Genomic DNA, 21,446 nt, shown 5'->3' on the forward strand with positions numbered 1-21,446 from the left:
AGCCACCACGCCAGACCTGGATTGCCAGATTTAGCACATAAAAATACAGGACTCCCAATTAAACTCCTCTCAGATAAACCATTATTGCATGGGATACACTCACGCTAAAAACAATTGTTCGTCGTTTACCTGAAAGTCACATTTCATTGGGCGTCCTGCATTTTACCCCGCAAATTCTACGCCTGACACCAAAAACTTTGAGAACCGCGCCTCTAGGCGACAGCAAGCGGAACTACGGCAAGCTCCCAGTAATTCCGGGCGCTGCACTTCCGGTCAGGCGGTCGGGCTGCGCGGCCCTGGGGCCGGCTCACCGCCGGAAGCCTCCGCGTCCCCGCCGGCCATATCCCTTTCCCGGTCCTGCTTCCCAGTGCCTCGGGCCTCCCGGGGCTGGTGCCGGGTGCGGAGCCAGCGGAGCCCGCGGAACCCGCTTCCCACCTCCACGCGGCAGCGCTAGCGGCCTGGTACCTTCACTGGCAGCTCGGTGCCGTCGCCCTCACCGCTCTTCCTATCGCCGGGAGTGGTGGGCCGACCAGGGGGCGGCCGGGCTAGCGTCCGCCATTCCCGTGTCTCTGCGCCCGCGGGGGCCGCCCGAGCTGGCCACCATGCCGCTGGGCCTGAAGCCCACCTGCAGCGTATGCAAGACCACGTCGTCCTCCATGTGGAAGAAGGGCGCGCAGGGGGAGATCCTCTGCCATCATTGCACTGGCCGGGGCGGCGCGGGCAGCGGGGGCGCAGCCTCGGGGGCGGCTGGAGGGACTGGGGGCAGCAGCGGCGGCGGCGGCTTCGGCGCGGCGACCTTCGCCAGCACCTCCGCCACTCCTCCGCAGAGCAACGGGGGCGGGGGCGGCAAGCAGGTGAGCTCCTCCGGCCCCTCCCGCCGGCGGAGGCCGACCAGGCGCTAGGCGGCAGGGGCCAGGCGGGTTGGGAGCGGTAGGGCCCGGGCTTCCCAGATCGCCGTAGTCCTGCCGGCTGGAACGCCCCTCCCCACCTCCTTCTGAGATCTTTGGTTTGACCCATTCCAAAGCACCTGTTATTATTAAGAAATTCAAAACAATAAGAACCAAGATGTAAAGCCCTTAAGAAAATCTCAATATACACACGTCTACACAGTCGTAAACAGGGTCATGCCACAAATGCAGGTGCTGGACCTCATTCCTTGTTAAAGGTTTTGTCATATCAGGTTATGAAGTAAGATTATTATGTCATTATTGTAAATGGCAGCTTAAGTATTCAGTTGTAGGAGGCTCTGTAACCTAATACGTTATCTGGCCTTAGGGAGTAAAGTTGTTAAGTATTTTTCTCTATTGTAGACACAACAAATGAATAGTGTTTGTCTTGGCCTAGACTGATTCCTACTTCTGCCTCCTGCCCTATTACAAGCAGCTCACACCTTTTGGAGGCTCTGGAGACGCCTGTCCAGCGAGCTCCGAGATTCCTGTGTTGAACTTCCGGTTTTACTTAGCCCAGTTGCTGAAATTACCTCTGTTGAAAAGCAAAGGCGCACTCTTAATTGTTAAATACTCCTATAAAGTACATACTCTGGGATCCTTGTAAGATGATTGTACTGCAACCTTTATACACTTTTTACTTCTTTCTCTGTTCTTTAATTTGTTTAACAGAGTAAGCAGGAAATTCACAGGAGGTCTGCTCGGCTCAGAAACACTAAATACAAATCTACTCCGGCTGCTGAGAAGAAAGTTTCCACCAAAGGAAAAGGGAGAAGACATATATTTAAATTGAAAAATGTAAGATATTTGTGGACAGTGCCTTTTACTGTAATGATGTTGTGTGTATCCTGCCACTGCCTTCATTTCTCACCATTGAACTTGGACTCTGCCCTTGGTAGCCCTTCCTTAGTATTCTGGGGAGTGGTCCAGACTCCCCAAAAGGGAATGAGCTCTGTTGCAGGAGGCTCACTATTTTTAAAGTTAATAATACTCTTTCCTTCTTTTTTTTTTTTTTAGCTTTTATTTTTTTCCCCTGGAAAATATAAAATATGGGTTTAAAAGAAACATCAGCCTTGAGCCCATTTTTTGGGGTTCTCTGTGGAAAGGAAGAGGAGAGATTATGGTTCTTGATATGGCCAGGTACACTAAGAAAACTTTTTTTTCATTCTTTAAAAATCTAAGTAAATATTAACACTAGAACTCATTTGCATATTTATTTGTTATTAAAGCCCCAGAAAATGTATCTTACTGACTTATGATGATGATGTATTTGATGAATATGAGTCAAAAATTCTGCTAAGCCTTATCTCTTCTGCTCTAAGAAAAGACATTGTTGAAAGACCTGTGCTGGAAATAGTTGAAAGCATATTTTTATTGCAATTATCAGTTTTTATAAACAAGGGATAATGTTCAAACACAATGGACAGTGCATTATGGACTATTTTTTTAAGTCTCAGTATGGTATTCTTTTCTTTCAGAACAGGAATGTTTCACTTACCCGTAAAGACATTTTTGAAGTTGGGCATATTTATTTCTAAAACACAAAGGGACCCTGCAGTAGACTTATGCAGATGGCAGACTATTTTCTTTTTTTTAATGTAATTTAATGTAATTAATTTTTTAAAATTTTACTTTAAATTCTGGGATACATGTGCAGGACGTGCAGGTTTGTTACATAGGTATACATGTGCCATGGTGGTTTGCTGCACCTGTCAACCCACCATCTAGGTTTTAAGGCCCACGTGCATTAGGTATTTGTCCTAATGCTCTCCCTCCCCTTGCCCCCCATCTCCGATGGACCCCAGTGTGTGATGTTCCCTTCCCCAAAGTATTTTCTTATTCAGAGTAGTTGCTTCTAATTTATTTAAGATTTTTATAATTTAGTTAAGCGAGGCATTTGTTGATTATGCAAAATATCTTATTTGTATCACATGTGCACATTTTTTCCTTTTAAGTGTAGTATACCATGTTCTCAGCAATTAATTCATTATCGTTTGTCTGCAACCCTTCAATGTTACTAAGCAAGACACATCTGGGGAGGCCTACTTTCTATGTTGTGGCATAAAAGTATGTATTGAAGCTTTAGTAGGGATTTCAAAAATGGTTGGATGGTAGCAAATTACTAAGAACTCAAAGTTTCTAAAGCCTTAGTTCCAGCTTGCTAGAAAACCGACATTGAGTATTATGGCTAAATAGTTGACTTGGAAAATGTCTTCAAGGAGACATTTTTCACTTTGTATTCATCTGTACATTTTTTATTACTTGCATTCTGTCATGCCCAGGCTATTAGAGCAGGTACATTTTTATAACTGGAATGTTCATGTGTAGTGAAGCTCTGAGAGGACTTTGCATTAGATCTCAGCAGCATAATCGAAGCTTGTTCTTCGTCTCAGCAATTTTTAAGCTAGTAGCAGAAACTGCAGTGGAAATAGACTGCTTTGCCACAACATTCAGAAAATCGTTTATCTTTTTATTGCAGTTCTTGTCACCAAACAGTACAGTTTAGTATTTCTCAAATTATAGAACTCTCATAGGGCTGGGAAAATACCTGTACACACATACATACTATGAATGTGCTAACGTGTTTTGTATTTTCATAGCCCATCAAAGCTCCTGAGTCAGTTTCCACTATAATCACTGCAGAATCAATCTTCTACAAGGTAAGCTTTTGTAGAGTTACTGAAGGAAGAGTTGGGCCTAGTGGGTAATGTGCCACTAAAATGTTGGATTAGTTCTCCTCTTTATTTGTTTAAGGTGTGATTATACTTTTTGTTCCCTTCTTAACTATTTTCCCCCATGAGTGACTGTTATTCAAACATCTCATCTAGAGCTGAAGTGGGAGGAGAAGGTGCCCACTGACATATGATGTGAGGATCGTAAGTATTGTTTTTTAGTGTAGATTATAGGAATTGTTCTTAGAATGCTGATTGTGTAGTGTGGAGCCATGGAAGAGGAGCCATTAGTGTGATGGCATTGAAGAACGAGAAGGACAGAGGCAGGATTTGGACTAGTACAGGTTGTAGACTGTGGTGTCAGATGGGTAGAGTAGGCCCTGAGGTTCTAAAATGCCTTTAAGTGGAGTTGAGCTGAGTAAGGGCAGTAGTGAGGATTAACACCTACTAGAAATCCATGGTGAGAGGAATTCCAAGATGTTTTGATAAAAGAATGAGGAGGTCAGGTTTCCTACGGCCAAAGTCCATGGACATCTGATACCTCAGTGAGAGAAGTGACAGATTGTTGTGTTTAAACCAGAAGTCTTAGGAAAGGAATTAGAATATAGACCCCTCCAAGGCTCGGCAGGCCTGGCACGGCACAGGCAGCAACCATTGAAGGCTATTTGGTGCTTTGGGATCTGAACTGTCATTTAGGGGACAGTGATGTGAGTTAGTGCTTTATACTTGACCCAGGTGGACTGAGAAACTCAAGTGATTATGCCCTTAAGTATACTTTTTTTAAAGCCCGCAATCTATATAGTCGAAGTCTGTTCTTCCCCACAGGGTTACACTGGCATTCCTCAGCAGAACTGGGAAAAACCAACAACAAAAGAAGTCTGTATACAGGCAAACATGTCTCTTGTTTTTCCAACATTTAATACATTGTTAATAAAATATCTAAAGTTTAGCAAACAGTTGCTATGTATCAGTGACTGAGCATTTTGCATGCTTTATTTCATTCAGTTCACCCTATGAGGTGGATACTACTATCCCCATTTTCTGGATGAGAAGATTGAGGCACAGCGAGGTTAATTAACTTGTCCAAGATCACATAGCCAACAAGTCATGGAGTGAGGCAGTCTCATACCAGAGCTTAAGCCTAGAGCATAGTTCCTGGCTCTATAACTTTAGCAAGTGACTAGCTATGTGACGAGGACCAACCTCTCTGATGTCTCATCTCTAAAATAGGAATTGTAAATAGTTTCTACCTCAGTGGGTCAAGTGAAATCATATGTGTTAAGCACTTAGCAGAGTAAGCACTCAATGAATAGTAGGAGTTATCATATCTTCATATTTGTGCATTACCTTCACAGTTTACAGATTAAGGCCAGAAGCAACTTGTTGAGCTACGGGTTTAGTGTGCTAATGATTTCCTTGTGTGTCTCCATGGAAAGCCGTGTGGGACCTGTTATTGTGACTGACTGTACTTTTGTATTGTCTGCCACCCATGTTTATTAAATGGTAAGGACAATAATCCTACAAAGTAGTCAAGCAATGTTGCAAATGCCCAGTATTGTGGGGGCTGTCACAACAGTGCCACTGGCAGGCAGCACCATGGTGGCAAGTTCAAGAGGTCACTGCCAGCCACTGAGCTAGAGCCCAGACCAGGCCTGCAAGAGGAGCCTGAGTGGGAGCCACTGGGGTCAGCGGTCAAGAGTGTGACAACCCAAGACCCAGAACGGCTGAGTGGCCTCATTGGAGCATGGTGGTGGCAGAACAACTCCATGAACTCAGGTCTGGTGATGCCTAAGCTAGTGCTGTTCTCTTGTGGATCCCTTTTCTCCACCAGAAACCTTGAATCCTGTCAGCAAATGAGGAGACTATTCAGATCAGTGACTTAGTCCTGTTTGGTGTTATATATATGTACGCAACACAGCATATATTAATAAATACCTACTATGTGCCAGGCACTGCCTACTACTGGAATCTTTCACTAAGACATTGTCTTTACTTTGCATTTCTGCCTTCACACTATGAAAGCAGATGTTTTGGATTCATATTCATTCAGCATACATTTGAGTATGCTGTGATATGCATGATAAGCTTATGATAAGCAAGTATTCTCATTTAGAATTTGGGAATATTGATTATACATGTGGACAAAGTGAACCATAAATGTAAACTATATGATAAATAACTTTGGACTCATGACTGGGAGGAAGGACCAGCTGTTGATGGGTAGGAACTAGCAAGTAACAGACTGTGGCCTGCATAGACCAGACCCATCCATAGTGACCCGGATGAAACAGCCACCCTCAGACATTGGATAAAGGGTCCACCAGGAAAAAACTCCTGGCCTATCAGGTGCTATGTTACAGTTCCGTTACTGGAAGTATTTCCTCAGAAGTGTTTTTATGGTTGAGGTACACATTCCTGCAGGTTTACCTGCTGTCAAGTCCCTGTTTGAAGGGAAGCAGCAATTAATTACACTGTTCCCATGTCAAGGACAGTATATCCCACCGAGAAAACTACACCCACTTAAGGAGGTGCTGGATGTCATGAAGATTTGGATCAACCATTATGGGTGTTTAGGGGAGAGATTATTTCCAGCTCAAGACCCAGGAAAGAGGACATAGGATGGATAATAGAGTCATAGGGAGGATTTAACACAGGACATGTACACATTAGTTAGTTGGGTATAAAGTGGAACAGAAATGAATGAGACACAAAGCCTTGAATTCCAGAAGTACTAGTAGTTCTGTTGTGGAAGGATATAAAACTCAACTGGGAGTGGAAGAGAAAGGCAGCAGTGAGTCTAGGAGATGTATAACAGGTTGAGGTAAACATATCCTGAAGACTATAATCCAAAGATTATTTTTGGTTTGAATTTGTTTTGGTGTAAATTCATGGTATCTATTTTCTTTGAATGGATGGTTGGGGAGGGTGGCATGTAGAATGCATTCTTATTAAATCAGCATTGATTTTCAACACAGTACAGAGAAAGACTACTGAGCTGACGTAGGAGCTTCAGCTGCAGTCTCTATGACTTTCAGCAAGCCGTTTAACCTTACTACCACTTCATGACTGTGGCTAACAAAGTAGAGACAGTATGGAGCACAGAGGATTTTTAGGGCAGTGAAACGATTAATACTGTCTTTGTATGATACTATAATGGTGGTTACATGTCATTATTCATTTACCCAACCCCATAGAATACACAGCACCAAGAGTGAACCCTAATGTGAACTCTGGTCTTTGATGATGCTGTGTCAGTGTAGGTTCATCCGTGTAACAAGTGTACCACTCCAGTGGTGGGAGGGGTTATTGATAATAGGGGAGGATGTGCATGTGTGGGGGCAGGGAGTCTATGGGAAATCTCTCTACTTCTGCTCAATTTTACTGTAAACTTAAAACCTCTGTAAAAAATAAAATCTGTTTTTTAAAAAGTAGGGATAGTATTATAGCAATATAAAATCAAAGTAGTTTATGAATAAATGTTTTTTCCAGATGTCAACTGTCATATATGCACCCTCGAATGTGTATGTATAATTTTCATTCAAAAGTGAAACAACTTTAGAATTGGCACCAAACATATAAACATTGGTACATTAGACCATCTTGAACACCTTTTATTGACCACTTTGAAAACTTGTTTACCTATTAAGGTTCATTCATAGCTGTGGTGTTCTATTTTTATTTTCAATGTGGGATTATCTTCTCTTTCACCCAGGGAGTATATTACCAAATTGGTGATGTTGTTTCTGTGATTGATGAACAAGATGGAAAGCCCTACTACGCTCAAATCAGAGGTTTTATCCAGGACCAGTATTGCGAGAAGAGTGCAGCACTGACGTGGCTCATTCCTACCCTCTCTAGCCCCAGAGACCAATTTGATCCCGCCTCCTATATCATAGGCAAGTTTGACAAATGGCACTAGGTTCTTTAACTTAGTTAACTCTCCAATATTATGTAAAAAAGTGTGTTAGTCAGCTTGGGCTGTCAGGACAAAATATCACAGACAAAGTGGCTTAAACACCAGAAAGTCACTTTCTCACAGTTTTGGAGGCTGAAGTCCAACATCAAGGTGCTAGTAACATGGATTTCTGGGGAGGCTTTTCTTCCTGGCTTGTAAATAGCCACCTTCTTGCTGTGTCCTCACATGGCCTTTCATGGAGAGAGAGTTCTTTGGTGTCTCTTCTTACAAGGACACCATTTCTGTCAGATGAGGGCCCCACCCTTATGGTTTCATTTAACCTTAATTGCCTCCCTAAAGGTCTGATCTCCAAGTACCATCACATGGGGATTAGGGCTTCAACATATGAATTTGGAGGATGGGGGGGATGCAGTTCAGTCCATAATAAAAAAAGCATGAGTATAATTAAGTACAAAAAAATTAGAGAGCTTTATAGAAAGTATGGGGCATTTTATGTAGCTGGAGTTTGAGTGCTATCAGTTATTTTGAGTTAGAGCAATGTGCATCTACTAAGAAGTGATATGGATAAGATTTTTTTAGAGTGACCCAGGGTTAAACTGTACTACAATAATTTATTGCTCAGGAACTAGGTTATTTAGGTTACTTATTTATACAAACCTGTTCAAAAATAATTTAGAAAAGAACTATCCCAGTTATCCCATACTTGCAAATTCTAAGTATGTATACCTCTGCATGCTACACATGTCATGCTAGGCCTTTATAGCATAAAGACTGATAGTTGAAATGGCAACTGCTGTGTTTTGTTAATTTCAAAGCTGCCAAAACAGTTTTGACATAGACTCACAAGAATTTACTGATCAATACAATTTTAAAAGTTTTCAGATTTTTAAAGTTACTTCAGACTTTTTAATCTTTCTGCAACGAGCATGCATCATTACTTTTGCATCCTGAGAACAAGCATAAATATTTTTTTGAAGCGAACTCCAGGGACAAATAATATACCACTGTTATTCTCACCTACATGTCAAGTTTGATACATTACCAAACAGTTCTAGCCTTCTGCTTATAAGTACGTAGAACTTTTATTTACCGTATCTGTGGGTCAGGATCCCAGCAGAGGCAGTGATGTATCAGAATCACCTTCGGGATTCCTCTACTGCCTCGTCTTTCTAATCCCCAGATTCTGATATGCATCCTTGTCCTACAGCGAGGCAGCATGGTGTGAGGTCAGAACACCAGTTCTGGAGCCAGAGTGTCTGGGTTCACAGCCCGCCATTTACCAGCCATGTGACTCTGGCAAATTTCTTAGTTTCTCTTGCCTCACTTTCCTCATGTGTAAAATGGGAATAATAATAATGCGTACCTCAGAAGGTTGCTGTGAGGAATGAAGGTATTGATATGTGTAAAGTTACAACAGTGTGGGTACAAAATAAACATGATGCAAGTGTTCAATCGCTGTTTTTGGGAGAATTCCATATTCTTTAAGCCATTAAAGAAGAAAAATGATTAAGAATAATTTCAAAGTACTGCATGTTTCAAGGGCTAATGCCAGGTTGCTCCCAAAGTGGTCTCTCCCAGTGTCTAGAAATTTTAACATCTAATGAAAATGATGTATATGGTCAAAAATGTATTTAACCTTTCCCTTGGCTGCCTTCCAGGGCCAGAGGAAGATCTTCCAAGGAAGATGGAATACTTGGAATTTGTTTGTCATGCACCTTCTGAGTATTTCAAGTCACGGTCATCACCATTTCCCACAGTTCCCACCAGACCAGAGAAGGGCTACATATGGACTCATGTTGGGCCTACTCCTGCAATAACAATTAAGGAAACAGTTGCCAACCATTTGTAGTTCACAAATTAAAACTGGATTTCCAGGCCTGGTGTGGTGGCTCAGGCCTGTAGTCCCAGCTATTGCACCACTGTTCTCTAGGCTGGGCCATGAAGTGAGATTCTGTCTCTTTTTTTTTTTTTTTTTGAGATGGAGTCTCGCTCTGTCGCCCAGACTGGAGTGCAGTGGCACAAACTCGGCTCACTGCAAGCTCCGCCTCCCGGGTTCACACCATTCTGCCTCAGCCTCCCGAGTAGCTGGGACTACAGGCACCCGCCACCACGCCCGGTCAATTTTTTTGTATTTTTAGTAGAGATGGGGTTTCACTGTGTTAGCCAGGATGGTCTCGATCTCATGACCTTGTGATCCGCCCGCCTCGGCCTCCCAAAGTGTTGGGATTACAGGCGTGAGCCACCGCGCCCGGCCAAGATTCTGTCTCTTAAAAAAATCACAAAAAAACTGGATTTCCAGTTCTCTAATCTTCTTCATACTATCTTTAAATGAAATTCTTAGCTGGAAAAATGACTAAAAAGTTTTTTCTACTACCTAGTAATCATTGGATTATTTATTACTGGTTACTTAGAAAATTAAAAGGGATAGGGCCAGGCACAGTGGCTTATGCCTATAATCCCAGCACTTTGGGATGCTGAGGCAGGCAGATCACCTGAGGTCAGGAAGTGGATTGCCTGAGGTCAGGAGTTCGAGACCAGCCTGGCCAACATGGCGAAACCCTGTCTCTACTAAAAATACAAAAATTAGCTAGATGTAGTGGCATTTGCCTGTAATTCCAGATCTTTGGGAGGCTGAGGCAGGAGAATCACAACCCAGGAGGCGGAGGTTGCAATGAGCCAAGATTGTGCTGCTGTGCTCCAGCCTGGGCAACAGAGTGAGACCTGTCTCGGAAAAAAAAAAAAGGCTGGGCATAGTGGCTCACGCCTTTAATCCCAGCACTTTGGGAGGCTGAGGCAGATGGATCGCCTGAGGTTGGGAGTTCAAGACCAACCTGGCCAGCATGGTGAAACCCTGTCTCTGCTAAAAATATAAAAATTAGCCAGGCATGGTGGTGCACACCTATAGTCCCAGCTACTCGGGAGGCTGAGGCAGGAGACTTGGTTGAACCCAGTAGGTGGAGGTTGCAGTGAGCTGAGATCGTGCCATTGCACTCCAGCCTGGATGACAGAGCAAGACTCTGTCTCAAGAAAACAAAAAATTAAAAGGGATAGAATGTAATGAAATATATTTTGAACTTAAATGATATTCTGTATGTGTATCTTCCTAGGCAAAAGCTGTAATTTCCAGAGAGACCATTAGGAACAGGTAGTATCTATTTTTCTCCATTATTTATTTCTAGAAACTCATAAAATGGACATTTTATATTTTTCTATAAGAACAAAGTATTAATTAAGGTATAGATGACTGACCAAGGGGTTAATCAAATAAAATGACTAACAGTATCTATCATAAAGCCACACAAGCCTTATGTTCTCATCTCAAAAATGCTGTGACAGCTTTTTGGCTGCTTTAACCATAAGAAAAGTGATTGGTGGATGATTTTACTAGCCCAGGCTTTTAAAAACTTTCATCTAGGCTAGGCGCAGTGGCTCACGCCTGTAATCCCAGCACTTTGGGAGGCCTGAGTGGATGGATCACTTGAGGTCAGGAGTTCAGGACCAACCCGGCCAACATGATGAAACCCTGTCTCTACTAAAAATAGAAAAATTAGTTGGGTGTTATGGTGCAGGCCTGTAATCCCAGCTAGTCGGGAGGCTGAGGCAGGAGAATTGCTTGAACTCGGGAGGTGGAGGTTGCGGTAAGCCAAGATCGCGCCACTGCACTCCAGCCTGGGTGATAGCGCAAGACTCTGTCTCAAAAAAAAAAAAAGAAAGAAAAACTTGAATTTAATCCTTTTGTAGCAAACAGGCATTCAGAACCATTCCATTGATCTTAATAAAGCTGCTCTTTACTGTTTCTAGTCAAAAACAAGACTTCCGATCAAACCATAAGATTTTATACTACAGATAGTCAGCTTCACCAAAGCCACAGAGGAAACATGTTGAGATCAGGCATCCCGCTTGATAGTTTCCTGACTACCGTTAAAATGAAGATTGGGAAGTCATGAAAGTCATTGGTAGGCCATTAGCATTGATATCTTGAAAACGTCTACCCTAAGACCGGGCGCGGTGGCTCAAGCCTGTAATCCCAGCACTTTGGGAGGCCGAGACGGGCGGATCACGAGGTCAGGAGATCGAGACCATCCTGGCTAACACGGTGAAACCCCGTCTCTACTAAAAAATACAAAAAACTAGCCGGGCGACGAGGCGGGCGCCTGTAGTCCCAGCTACTCGGGAGGCTGAGACAGGAGAATGGCGTGAACCCGGGAGGCGGAGCTTGCAGTGAGCTGAGATCCGGCCACTGCACTCCAGCCTGGGCAGCAGAGCAAGACTCCGTCTCAAAAAAAAAAAAAAAGAAAAAGAAAACGTCTACCCTAAACCATCTGCTGTGGACCCGTAATAAGAGGCCTATTGTATATGAAATTGTCTAGAATTCAGGTACAGGTCTTTGCCAGTTAAGTAAGGGAGCAACATGTAAAATGGGGGAGGAGTGGGTGCACTCACTTGCCTCCGCTTCTGTCCTGATTTAACCAGCATTTTTCAACCCTGGGAAAATTTGCAGAATCTAAGTTGATTGTAATGATTTTGAACTGCAGCGGCTTTAACTCTTACCCTTTTCCCACATAGTTATGGTTTGTGAGTTGGAAAGAAACAACTGTAGGTAGCTACATGTACATAATGATCTCTTTATTCACAAAGGTTATAGTAAAATTGATTGTAAATGACTTTCTAAGTGCTAATATTCAAAACTTTTGGATTAAAATGTATTTTTCACAGTGTATTTACTTTGGATGTATTTATTTCATTTAAACAATTTAAATGGGGCTATGTAACCAAAAATGGTGTTTAAAACCAAAACAGTATAGTACTTAGAATTTGGAGTAGAGGCCAGGCACAGTGGCTCACGCTTGTAATCCCAGCACTTTGGAAGGCCGAGGCAGGAGGATCGCCTGAGGTCAGGAGCTTGAGACCAGCCTGGTCAACATGGTGAAACCCAGTCTCTACTAAAAATACAAAAATTAGCCGGGCGTGGTGGCGTGCGCCTATAATCCCAGCTAGTCTACTCGGGAGACTGAGGCAGAAGAATCACTGGAACTCGGGAGGCAGAGGCTGCAATGAGCTGAGATAACGCCACTGCACTCCAGCCTGGGCGACAGGGCATGAATCCATCTGAAAAAAAAAAAGAATTTGGAGTAGATAGATTCATCATTAATAAGTAACAGATTTTGGGAAAATCAAGAAATGGCTAATAAAATGAACACAATGTAAAATATTAAAATGTAGACTTTTAAAAATCTATAAATTGACCATCTGTTTATAAATTGGTAGATGGTTGTGTACCATCTTTTAAAATAAAGATTGAATTTCACCCAGTGCAATGGTTCCCATTGCTTACATTTCTCTGCTGAGGCCGAACCTGATATGGCCCTGGTCTGTGTTCCCAGCCCTGTCTCCTCATTACCACTAAAATATTTCCCCCATATACCCGCCTAATTTTTCTGGCTCTGAGCCCTTGTTCGTACTGTTCTGTCCAATTCTACCTTCCAAAGACCTTTCATAATGCCTTCAGATTCTTTCTTTGAGACCTTTTCAGATTCCCATGGCTTTTTGAAATCAATCTCTATCCTGTTGTCATCACATTTAAGTTTCTACTTCCATCATCACTCCTATCCCTTTGTTCCTTGTAGGGCAGGGATGCTGTGTTTTATTTACTCATCTCTGTAACTTCCACATAACCTAACCCAGGTTCTTGCTTATGGGAGATGCTGAGTGTAGGGTCTGAATTAGATACTGTTAACTAAAATGCTTGTTGATATTTTAGTTATTAATTCATATTAACTTTGGCTGAAACTTTTACATTGTGAATAGTCAAGTAAAACTTAGATTGTTATATTCTGGGTTAGTATTAGATTGTTTTTAAGATTATTTTAAACAAGATTTTTTTTTTTTTTTTTGAGACGGAGTCTTGCTCTGCCACCCAGGCTGGAGTGCAGTGGCCGGATCTCAGCTCACTGCAAGCTCCGCCTCCCGGGTTTACGCCATTCTCCTGTCTCAGCCTCCGGAGTAGCTGGGACTACAGGCGCCCGCCACCTCACCCGGCTATTTTTTTGTATTTTTAGTAGAGACGGGGTTTCACCGTGTTAGCCAGGATGGTTTCGATCTCCTGACCTCGTGATCCGCCCATCTCGGCCTCCCAAAGTGCTGGGATTACAGGCTTGAGCCACCGCGCCCGGCCTAAACAAGATGTTTTTAAGATGAGTTTTAAATAGTTCTCTTAAGACAAATAAAGCTTAACATGAGCATTTGAAAGAAATTATCCCAAACCATTCCAGTTCCTGGCTGTGAAAGACTTTTCCAGGCCTAATAAGTTTTCCATTTCAATCATAAGTAGGTGAAATCAAATGAACAATAGAGGGAAATGTATTTATTTGCTTTATACACATGCATGTGTGTTGTGTCTACATATAGACATTGCACAAGCTTAGAATGAAGTTTCTGTCATGCCCAGAAAAGGGAGAGGCATTTTTGTGGATTTTGTCTGGCTGCCCTGGACATGTTTGAAGAACTGTGCTGTTTACTTCATACCAGGTGTGTGAGCCATACCTTTGGTAGGAGGGTGTACCTCCTACACCCAAGAAACATAAGCCAGGAGAAGGTCTGTTGCAAGGAGAAGGAACCCAAATGACCCACAAGAGGTGGGCCATTAATTATTGGGTCAGATGCACAAATGCACGGTAATTTATTTAAACACCTCTTAATGGTGACCCACGAGGAAGATTGCTAGTAATAACGGAAAGGTTCACAATAAATAAGAGAAAAAAAGGCAGAATGTAGAACTGTATGATAGCAATTCTGCAAACAAGAAGCATCTTTTATAAAAGATGGAAGGAGCTCAGGCACAGTAGCTCATGCCTATAATCCCAGCACTTTAGGAGACTGAGGTGGAGGATCACTTGAGCTGCAGTGACCCATGATCGTGTCACCACTCCAGCCTGGGTGATAGAAGTGAGACCTTGTCTCAAAACAAAACAAAGACAGAAATGCCTCCAGAATTTTAACATGTCAACAGCGGTTTTCTACAGCTACTTTTTTCAGCTTTATACTTTGCAGTATTTTCCAAATTTTCTCTAACAAGCAGTATTTTCCAACTTTTTTACAATAAGCGCACACACACACACACACACACGTTTGTTTGCATACTGCCCAACTGGTGGTAAACAACCACTGGCTTTTAGTCTATACATATCTGGAATATTTTATAAATAGTAGTTCTTAAACCCTTGAAAGGGAGATGAATGACCAGCTGAGGAAATAAAGTCAGTGATTTCGTTATTTTCCTATATTCACATCATGCTTCTGGGGAAAAACTCGGGAGTGACTTCCTTCAGCTTCAGCCACTCCTGGGCCAAGTGCATGCTTAGCTGTGTGGTAAAGGTCACCAGCGTCTTCTGCAGAGTGCCTGTGTCATCTGAATTGGAGGTTTGGCGAGGGTAAGAGACTAATGTAGCTTCAAGTTTTTCTTTCCTGTCCTCCACTTGAAATCTGTCTTCCCTTCCAGACTGCCTGCCCTGCTGACTTAAGGACCCGACACCAAACACAGAAGCAACAGCTTTACACAGAGCGTTCAGCAAGCTCCCACAATTGTATAAGGTAAAGTTGCCTTTATAGATTCCTTATTCTGTATCGCTCCTAGTGGTTCTGTTTCTCTAATCAAATTCTGGCTGATAACAGTTGCTGAGACTCTGAAAGAAAAGGCAAGGAACTACTGTTTCTCATTATAAACTATTTAGAATTATTTGGCCATCTTCTTTTTGCTATGAATATGTAGTATTTTGATACATTGTTTAAATTAAAAAGTAATGAAAGAGATCACATAGGGAAAGATAGATTGGATTATTTTAAAGTTTATATACTAAATTGAAAAGCAAAGAATAAAACGGGAGAAACAGCTCCCACATGTGACTGTTGGCAGGAAGCTTCCATTCCTCTCTATGGGCCTCCACGGGTTTGCTCACAGCAAATGATTCGTGACAGAAAGATGTAAGTGCAGTTGTACCCAAGATGGAAGCCACCATCTTTTCTATAACCTAATCTGAAAGCAGGGACATACCAGCACTTCTGCCATATGCTGTTGGGTCACACAGACCAACCCTGGTACGGTGTGAGCACAGGATCACACAAGGGGCGTGAACTCCAAGGGCAGAGACCACTAGGGACCATCTCAGAGGCACAGAGGGACACCCTATCCAGCTGGTGGCCGATGTAAATTAACATAGCTTTTTAGAATAGCAATATATATCAATAATCTTAAAAGTATTTATACTTCTTGATCTAGTAATTTCATTTCTAAGAATCCATGCTAAGAGGATTTAAAATGTGGACCAAAAAATGAGTATAAAAAGAGGTTGTTTCCAGTATTTAAAGTTGTGAAAAACCAGAAACAATCTAAAGGTCCAACAACAGGAAAATGAATTTTGATATTTTTCTAATAGAATTTTGTGCAGTCATCAGAAATACCATTTACAAATAATTTTTAATAACGCAGAAAAAGTTTATAAAATGGTTAGTGTAAAACCTGGACACAACTACATAATGATTCTGATTTTGTAAAACAAAAACACACACACACACACACATATACACATGCATACATATGCATATAAAGAAAACTGGAACAAACAAAATGTCAACAACAAGCATAGTTGGAATTATAGTCATTTTAATATTCTTTATGCTTTTAAAAATTTTGAAGTTTGTATTACTAGCATCCATTACTTATATAATCAGAGAAAAAATACAAGTTTATGTGTTTAGGTCCAAAGATGGTAATCTAAATGGTGTTACAGGCTGAATGTGTGCCTGATCACCATGCCCCAAGTTCATATGTTAAATCCCTGGCCCCCAAGGCAATGGTATTAGGGGAGTAGGGCCTTTGGGAGGTAATCAGATTTCGATGAAGTCATGAGGGTGGAGCCCCCATAGTGGAATTAGTGTCCTGTTAGGAAGAGGAAAACATACCAAAGCCTTCCTTTCTCTCCTCACTATGTAAGAAGACAGCCAGAAGGTGGCCACAGCCAGGAAGAGAGCTCTCACCAGAACCCAAATCTGCCAGCACCTTGGTCTTGGGTTCTCAGCATCCAGAACTGTGAGAAACGAATGTGTATTGTTTAAACCACTCAGGCTACGGTATTTTGTCACAGCGGCCCGAGCTGACAGAGATGGATAGAAACAACACAAGGACCCATCAGCAGATGAGTGGATGATCAAAACGTGGTGAGGTCATGCAGTGGGATATTATTCAGCCATAGAAGGAATGAAATTCTGATACATGCTATAAGGGTGAACCTTGAAAACATGCTAAGGGAAATAAGCCAAACTTAAAAAGACAAATATTATATAATTCCACTTATATGAGTTAGTTACCTAGAATAGGCAAGTTGTGTCATAGCGACAGAACATTAGAGGTTACCAGGGTTGGGGGAAGAGGGGTGTTGTGGGTACAAAGTTTCTGTTTGGAGTGATTTTCAAAAAATTCTGGAAATGGGTAGTCAGAGTAGTCAACATGATGAATGTACTTAATGACACTAAATTGTACACTTAAAAATGGTTAATGCGGCCGGGCGTGGTGGCTCAAGCCTGTAATCCCAGCACTTTGGGAGGCCGAGACGGGCGGATCACGAGGTCAGGAGATCGAGACCATCCTGGCTAACACGGTGAAACCCCGTCTCTACTAAAAATACAAAAACTAGCTGGGCGAGGTGGCGGGCGCCTGTAGTCCCAGCTACTCGGGAGGCTGAGGCAGGAGAATGGCGTAAACCCGGGAGGCGGAGCTTGCAGTGAGCTGAGATCCGGCCACTGCACTCCAGTCCGGGAGACAGAGCGAGACTCCGCCTCAAAAAAAAAAAAAAAAAAAAAAAAGGTTAATGCTGGCCTGACGTGGTGGCTCACACCTGTAATCCCAGAACTTTGGGAGGTCAAGGCGGGCGGATCATGAGGTCAGGAGATTGAGACCATTCTGGCTAACACAGTGAAACCCTGTCTCTACTAAAAAATACAAAAAAAAAAAGAATTAGCTGGGTGTGGTGGCAGGTGCCTGTAGTCCCAGCTACTCGGGAGGCTGAGGCAGGAGAATGGTATGAACCCAGGAGGCGGAGCTTACAGTGAGCTGAGATCGTGCCACTGCACTCCAGCCTGGGCAACAGAGCGAGAATCCGTCTCAAAAACAAAACAAAAAAAAGGTTAATGCCTGGGTGCGGTGGCTCACGCCTGTAATCCCAGCACTTTGGGAGGCCAAGGCAGGTGGATCAGTTGAGGTCAGGAGTTAAAGACCAGCCTGGCCAATATGGCAAAACCCCATCTCTACTAAAAATACAAAAATTAGTCGAGTGTGGTGGTGGGTGCCTGTAGTTCCAGCTGCCAGGAGGATGAGGCCTGGGAATTGCTTGAACCCGGGAGGCAGAGGTTGCAGTGAGTTGAAATTGCGCCACTGTACTCCAGCCTGGGTGGCAGAGCGAGACTTCGTCTCAAAGAAAAGGTTAAAATTGTAAGTTTTGTTATGCATATTTTACCATAATCTTAAAAAAATAGATATATAGGAGATAAAGTCAACAGAATTTAATAACCAGTTGTAAATAGAGACTGAGGGAGAAGGATGAATTAAGGAAGACATGAGTACAACTTTGTGGTAGGTGAAAAAATCTTACAAAATACATGGGCAAAGATCCTACTTGATTCTTATGATTTAAAAATCTCCCAGTTAGTAAACAAGGCCAGGTTGAGATTTGCAAGTGATGTGAGGTGTTTATTCTGTTTTGTAATGTGAGGACTGTGAGGCATCTCCTGGACTTGAGTATCCATTAGATAATTGAAAATATGGATTTGAGAACTCAGGAGATGTGCAATGCAGTAACAAAACTCTGCACCATTGGTTTCTGTCTCCTAATTTAATGCTTTTATGGGACAAACTGTGTGAGGCAGGTGGGCAAGACGGGCAGCCATGTTGTTTGTGGGTCTCTGGCCTGTGGGCCAGCCTCAGTGCTCACTCTGAGGTCATGTCCAAAATTAGAACACATTCAGGCCTACCACAGTCAAGGCTCCCTTTCTCAACTCTGGTCCTCTGCACAAATATCCGAAGCCTAGAAATAATAATTGTCTGTCCTTGTGTCTTGCATTATGAAAGTCTAGGAAAGGGCCTTGGGAATGAAGAAGAATGGAAAAACTGCTCTAATTGCTGCATGCTTCAGCTTGCAGTGGAATCACTGAAATGTGGACAGGCTATAAAAGGACAACCAGAAGAGTGGCTACAGCAAAGGCATTGTTTTTCAGAGCAAGCTAGAGAATCCTGCCAGTGTCCTCAGGCAGGGCCCCTGGGCACAGGGGTTAGGCAAGGGAGTGTCCCAGCATGTTGATGCCCTGAGCATCAGAATAATGCAATAGAGGAGCTTCCAAAGAGTTCATGTCAGATACTGTAAGCTGAACATTTCTAGGCAAATGAAATTTGATTTCCTGAATAAAGCTAGTTTCTTCAACTCCAGTGCAGATTCTCATAGATTGATAGTGGCTTGTGATCCAGATGAAGAAAACAGTTTTTCAAAGATTCATATTCTTTGTAGACATATGGATTTAGAGACCATCTAATCTAACTACCTCATTCTACAGATAGGAAAAATGAGGCCTAAAGAAGTTAAGAAAATACCATGGAAATGTCACTGCTGAACTGCCATACGTAGGATCCAAAAGAAATTGGGTAAATGCTACTGTGAGAAATACAGTACTAGGTCCAAAGAATCTAATACAAATTAAAAATCTAAATGTTATTTCTAAAGCATCCCTGTACATAGCTGAACTTACATAGTTCCATTTTCTTTCTTTTCTGTTGAAGAAGAGGCTGGGTACAGTGACTCACGCCTATAATCCCAGCACTTTGGGAGGCTGAGGCAGGTGGATCACCTGAGGTCAGGAGTTCAAGACCAGCCTGACCAACATGGTGAAACCCCGTCCCTGCTAAAAATGCAAAAATTAGCCGGGTGTGGTGGCAGGCGCCTGTAATCCCAGCTACTCCGGAGACTGAGGCAGGAGAATCGCTTGAACTTGGGAGGTGGAGGTTGCAGTGAGCCAAGATCATACCATTGCACTCTAACCTGCGTGACAAGAGGGAAACTCCGTCTCAAAAAAAAAAAAAAAAGGCAATCACTAACCTGTGTTGTTTATTAAACATGACAGACTGGCATGAAGTAATTAACCAACTATAAACAAAAAAGCTACAATCTGCCAGGCGTAGTGGCTCACGCCTGTCATCCCAGCACTTTGGGAGGCAGAGGCGGGCAGATCACCTGAGGACTGGAGTTCAAGACCAGCCTGGTCAACGTGATGAAACTTCGTCTCTACTCAAAATACAAAAATTAGCCTGGCGTGGTGGCACGTCCCTGTAATCCCAGCTACTCAGAGACTGAGGCAGGAGAATCGCTTCAACCTGGACAGCAGAGGTTGCAGTGAGCCAAGATCGCGCCATTGTACTCAAGCCTGGGCGACAGTGAGACTCAGTCTCAAAAAAAGAAAAAAGAAAAGCTACAATCTTAACCTCAACTTCTCATAACATCATCTCTACTTCTAATTACCCTAACTTCTATGTGCCACTTGGTTAGCAGAAGCTGAGAGGAAGTGGGGAGGTTTATTACAAAAAGACTGTTATACCTTACACAATTCTCCCCATGAATAGTGAAGGTGTGAGTGAAAAAGACAGCAATTTTATTTTATTTTTTTTGAAACAGGTTCTTGCACTGTCACCCAGGCTGGAGTGCACTGGTGTGATCACTGCTCACTGCAACCTCCGCTGCCAAGGTTCAAGCGATTCTCCTGCCTCAGCCTCCTGAGTAGCTGGGACCACAGTTGTGTACTACCATGCCCAGCCATTCCCAAACTCCTGGCCTCAAACAGTCCTCCCACCTTGGCCTCCCAAAGGGTTGTGATTACAGGCGTGAGCCACCACACCCAGCCAGCCATTTTAGAATAAAGAGTGAAGGTGCTATTGGGGAAATGTAATTTAAAAAACAAAGTCTTCTCTCAACCCAGAAATCCTCTCCATGAAGGCAGTAGAGAAAGAAAAGCTTTATTAATGAATAAACATTAAATGAGTATGTGATGCACATCACAGGCACTTTGTTAAGAGATCATAAAGACAGAAGGAAATTTCATGCTTTTATACAGCCAAGCAGGTATAGCCCATTACATGTATGTTTTCAAGATAAATAGTCTTCAACTAAGAGAACTTGACAGCACCATTGGTCACACAGTTCATCCTAACTTTACCTGATAATTGATGTGACCACTTATGTTATCTAAGATAATCAACTTCTTGGGGCTGGGGGAGTGTGGAAACAGGAGTTACTTTTACAGCTTGGTGCAAGTCACTCATTAAGATTATTAGGTTATTACCCTCCCACAGAAACTGGAAGATAGGTATGCCATCTGGTGATGTTTACATTTCCCAGATCCTTGAGAAAGACATTCCTAGGTCATACAGCTGACAAAAGGCTGATTCAGTTTTTAAATATTTATATATATATATTTCAGGCTGGGCACGGTGGCTCATGCCTGTAATCCCAGCACTTTGGGAGGCTGAGGCAGGTGGATCACCTGAGGTCAGGAGTTGGAAACCAGCCTGGCCAACATGGTGAAACCCATCTCTACTAAAAATACAAAAAATTAGCCGGGCATGGTGACATGCACCTGTAATCCTAGCTGCTGGGGAGGCTGAGGCAGGAGAATCACTTGACTCTGGAGGCAGAGGTTGCAGTGAGCCGAGATTGCACCACTGCACTCCAGCCTGGGAAACAAGAGCACAACTCTGTCTCAAAAAAAAAAAAAAAAAAAAAAATGTGTATATATAAAGAGACTGAGAAAGTACATACAAGTTTTCTCAAGTAATAACCTGACATGGAGGGGAGGAAAATTTCTTGCCTTATTTTGAAC

General features: G+C 42.7%; 1 protein-coding gene across 4 annotated transcripts in view; it reads left to right on the plus strand.

Moving 5' to 3' along the window:
- Positions 1-237: 237 nt before the first annotated feature.
- Positions 238-21,446, plus strand: part of GATAD1 (GATA zinc finger domain containing 1) — a 46,947-nt gene continuing 25,738 nt past the window's right edge. The window contains exons 1-8 of one of the 4 annotated variants that reach the window (XM_033193750.1): positions 244-854; positions 1,620-1,745; positions 3,548-3,607; positions 7,332-7,515; positions 9,194-9,478; positions 10,643-10,680; positions 15,034-15,125; positions 16,676-16,748. In XM_033193750.1, coding sequence (XP_033049641.1) covers positions 603-854; positions 1,620-1,745; positions 3,548-3,607; positions 7,332-7,515; positions 9,194-9,384 — 813 coding nt within the window. In that variant the 5' untranslated portion in view covers positions 244-602 and the 3' untranslated portion in view covers positions 9,385-9,478; positions 10,643-10,680; positions 15,034-15,125; positions 16,676-16,748. The other 3 variants (XM_033193751.1, XM_033193749.1, XM_033193752.1) reach the window with 3 other exon arrangements.

The sequence above is a fragment of the Trachypithecus francoisi genome, unplaced genomic scaffold (assembly GCF_009764315.1).
Source record: "Trachypithecus francoisi isolate TF-2019V2 unplaced genomic scaffold, Tfra_2.0 Lachesis_group4, whole genome shotgun sequence".
Lineage (NCBI taxonomy): Eukaryota > Metazoa > Chordata > Mammalia > Primates > Cercopithecidae > Trachypithecus > Trachypithecus francoisi.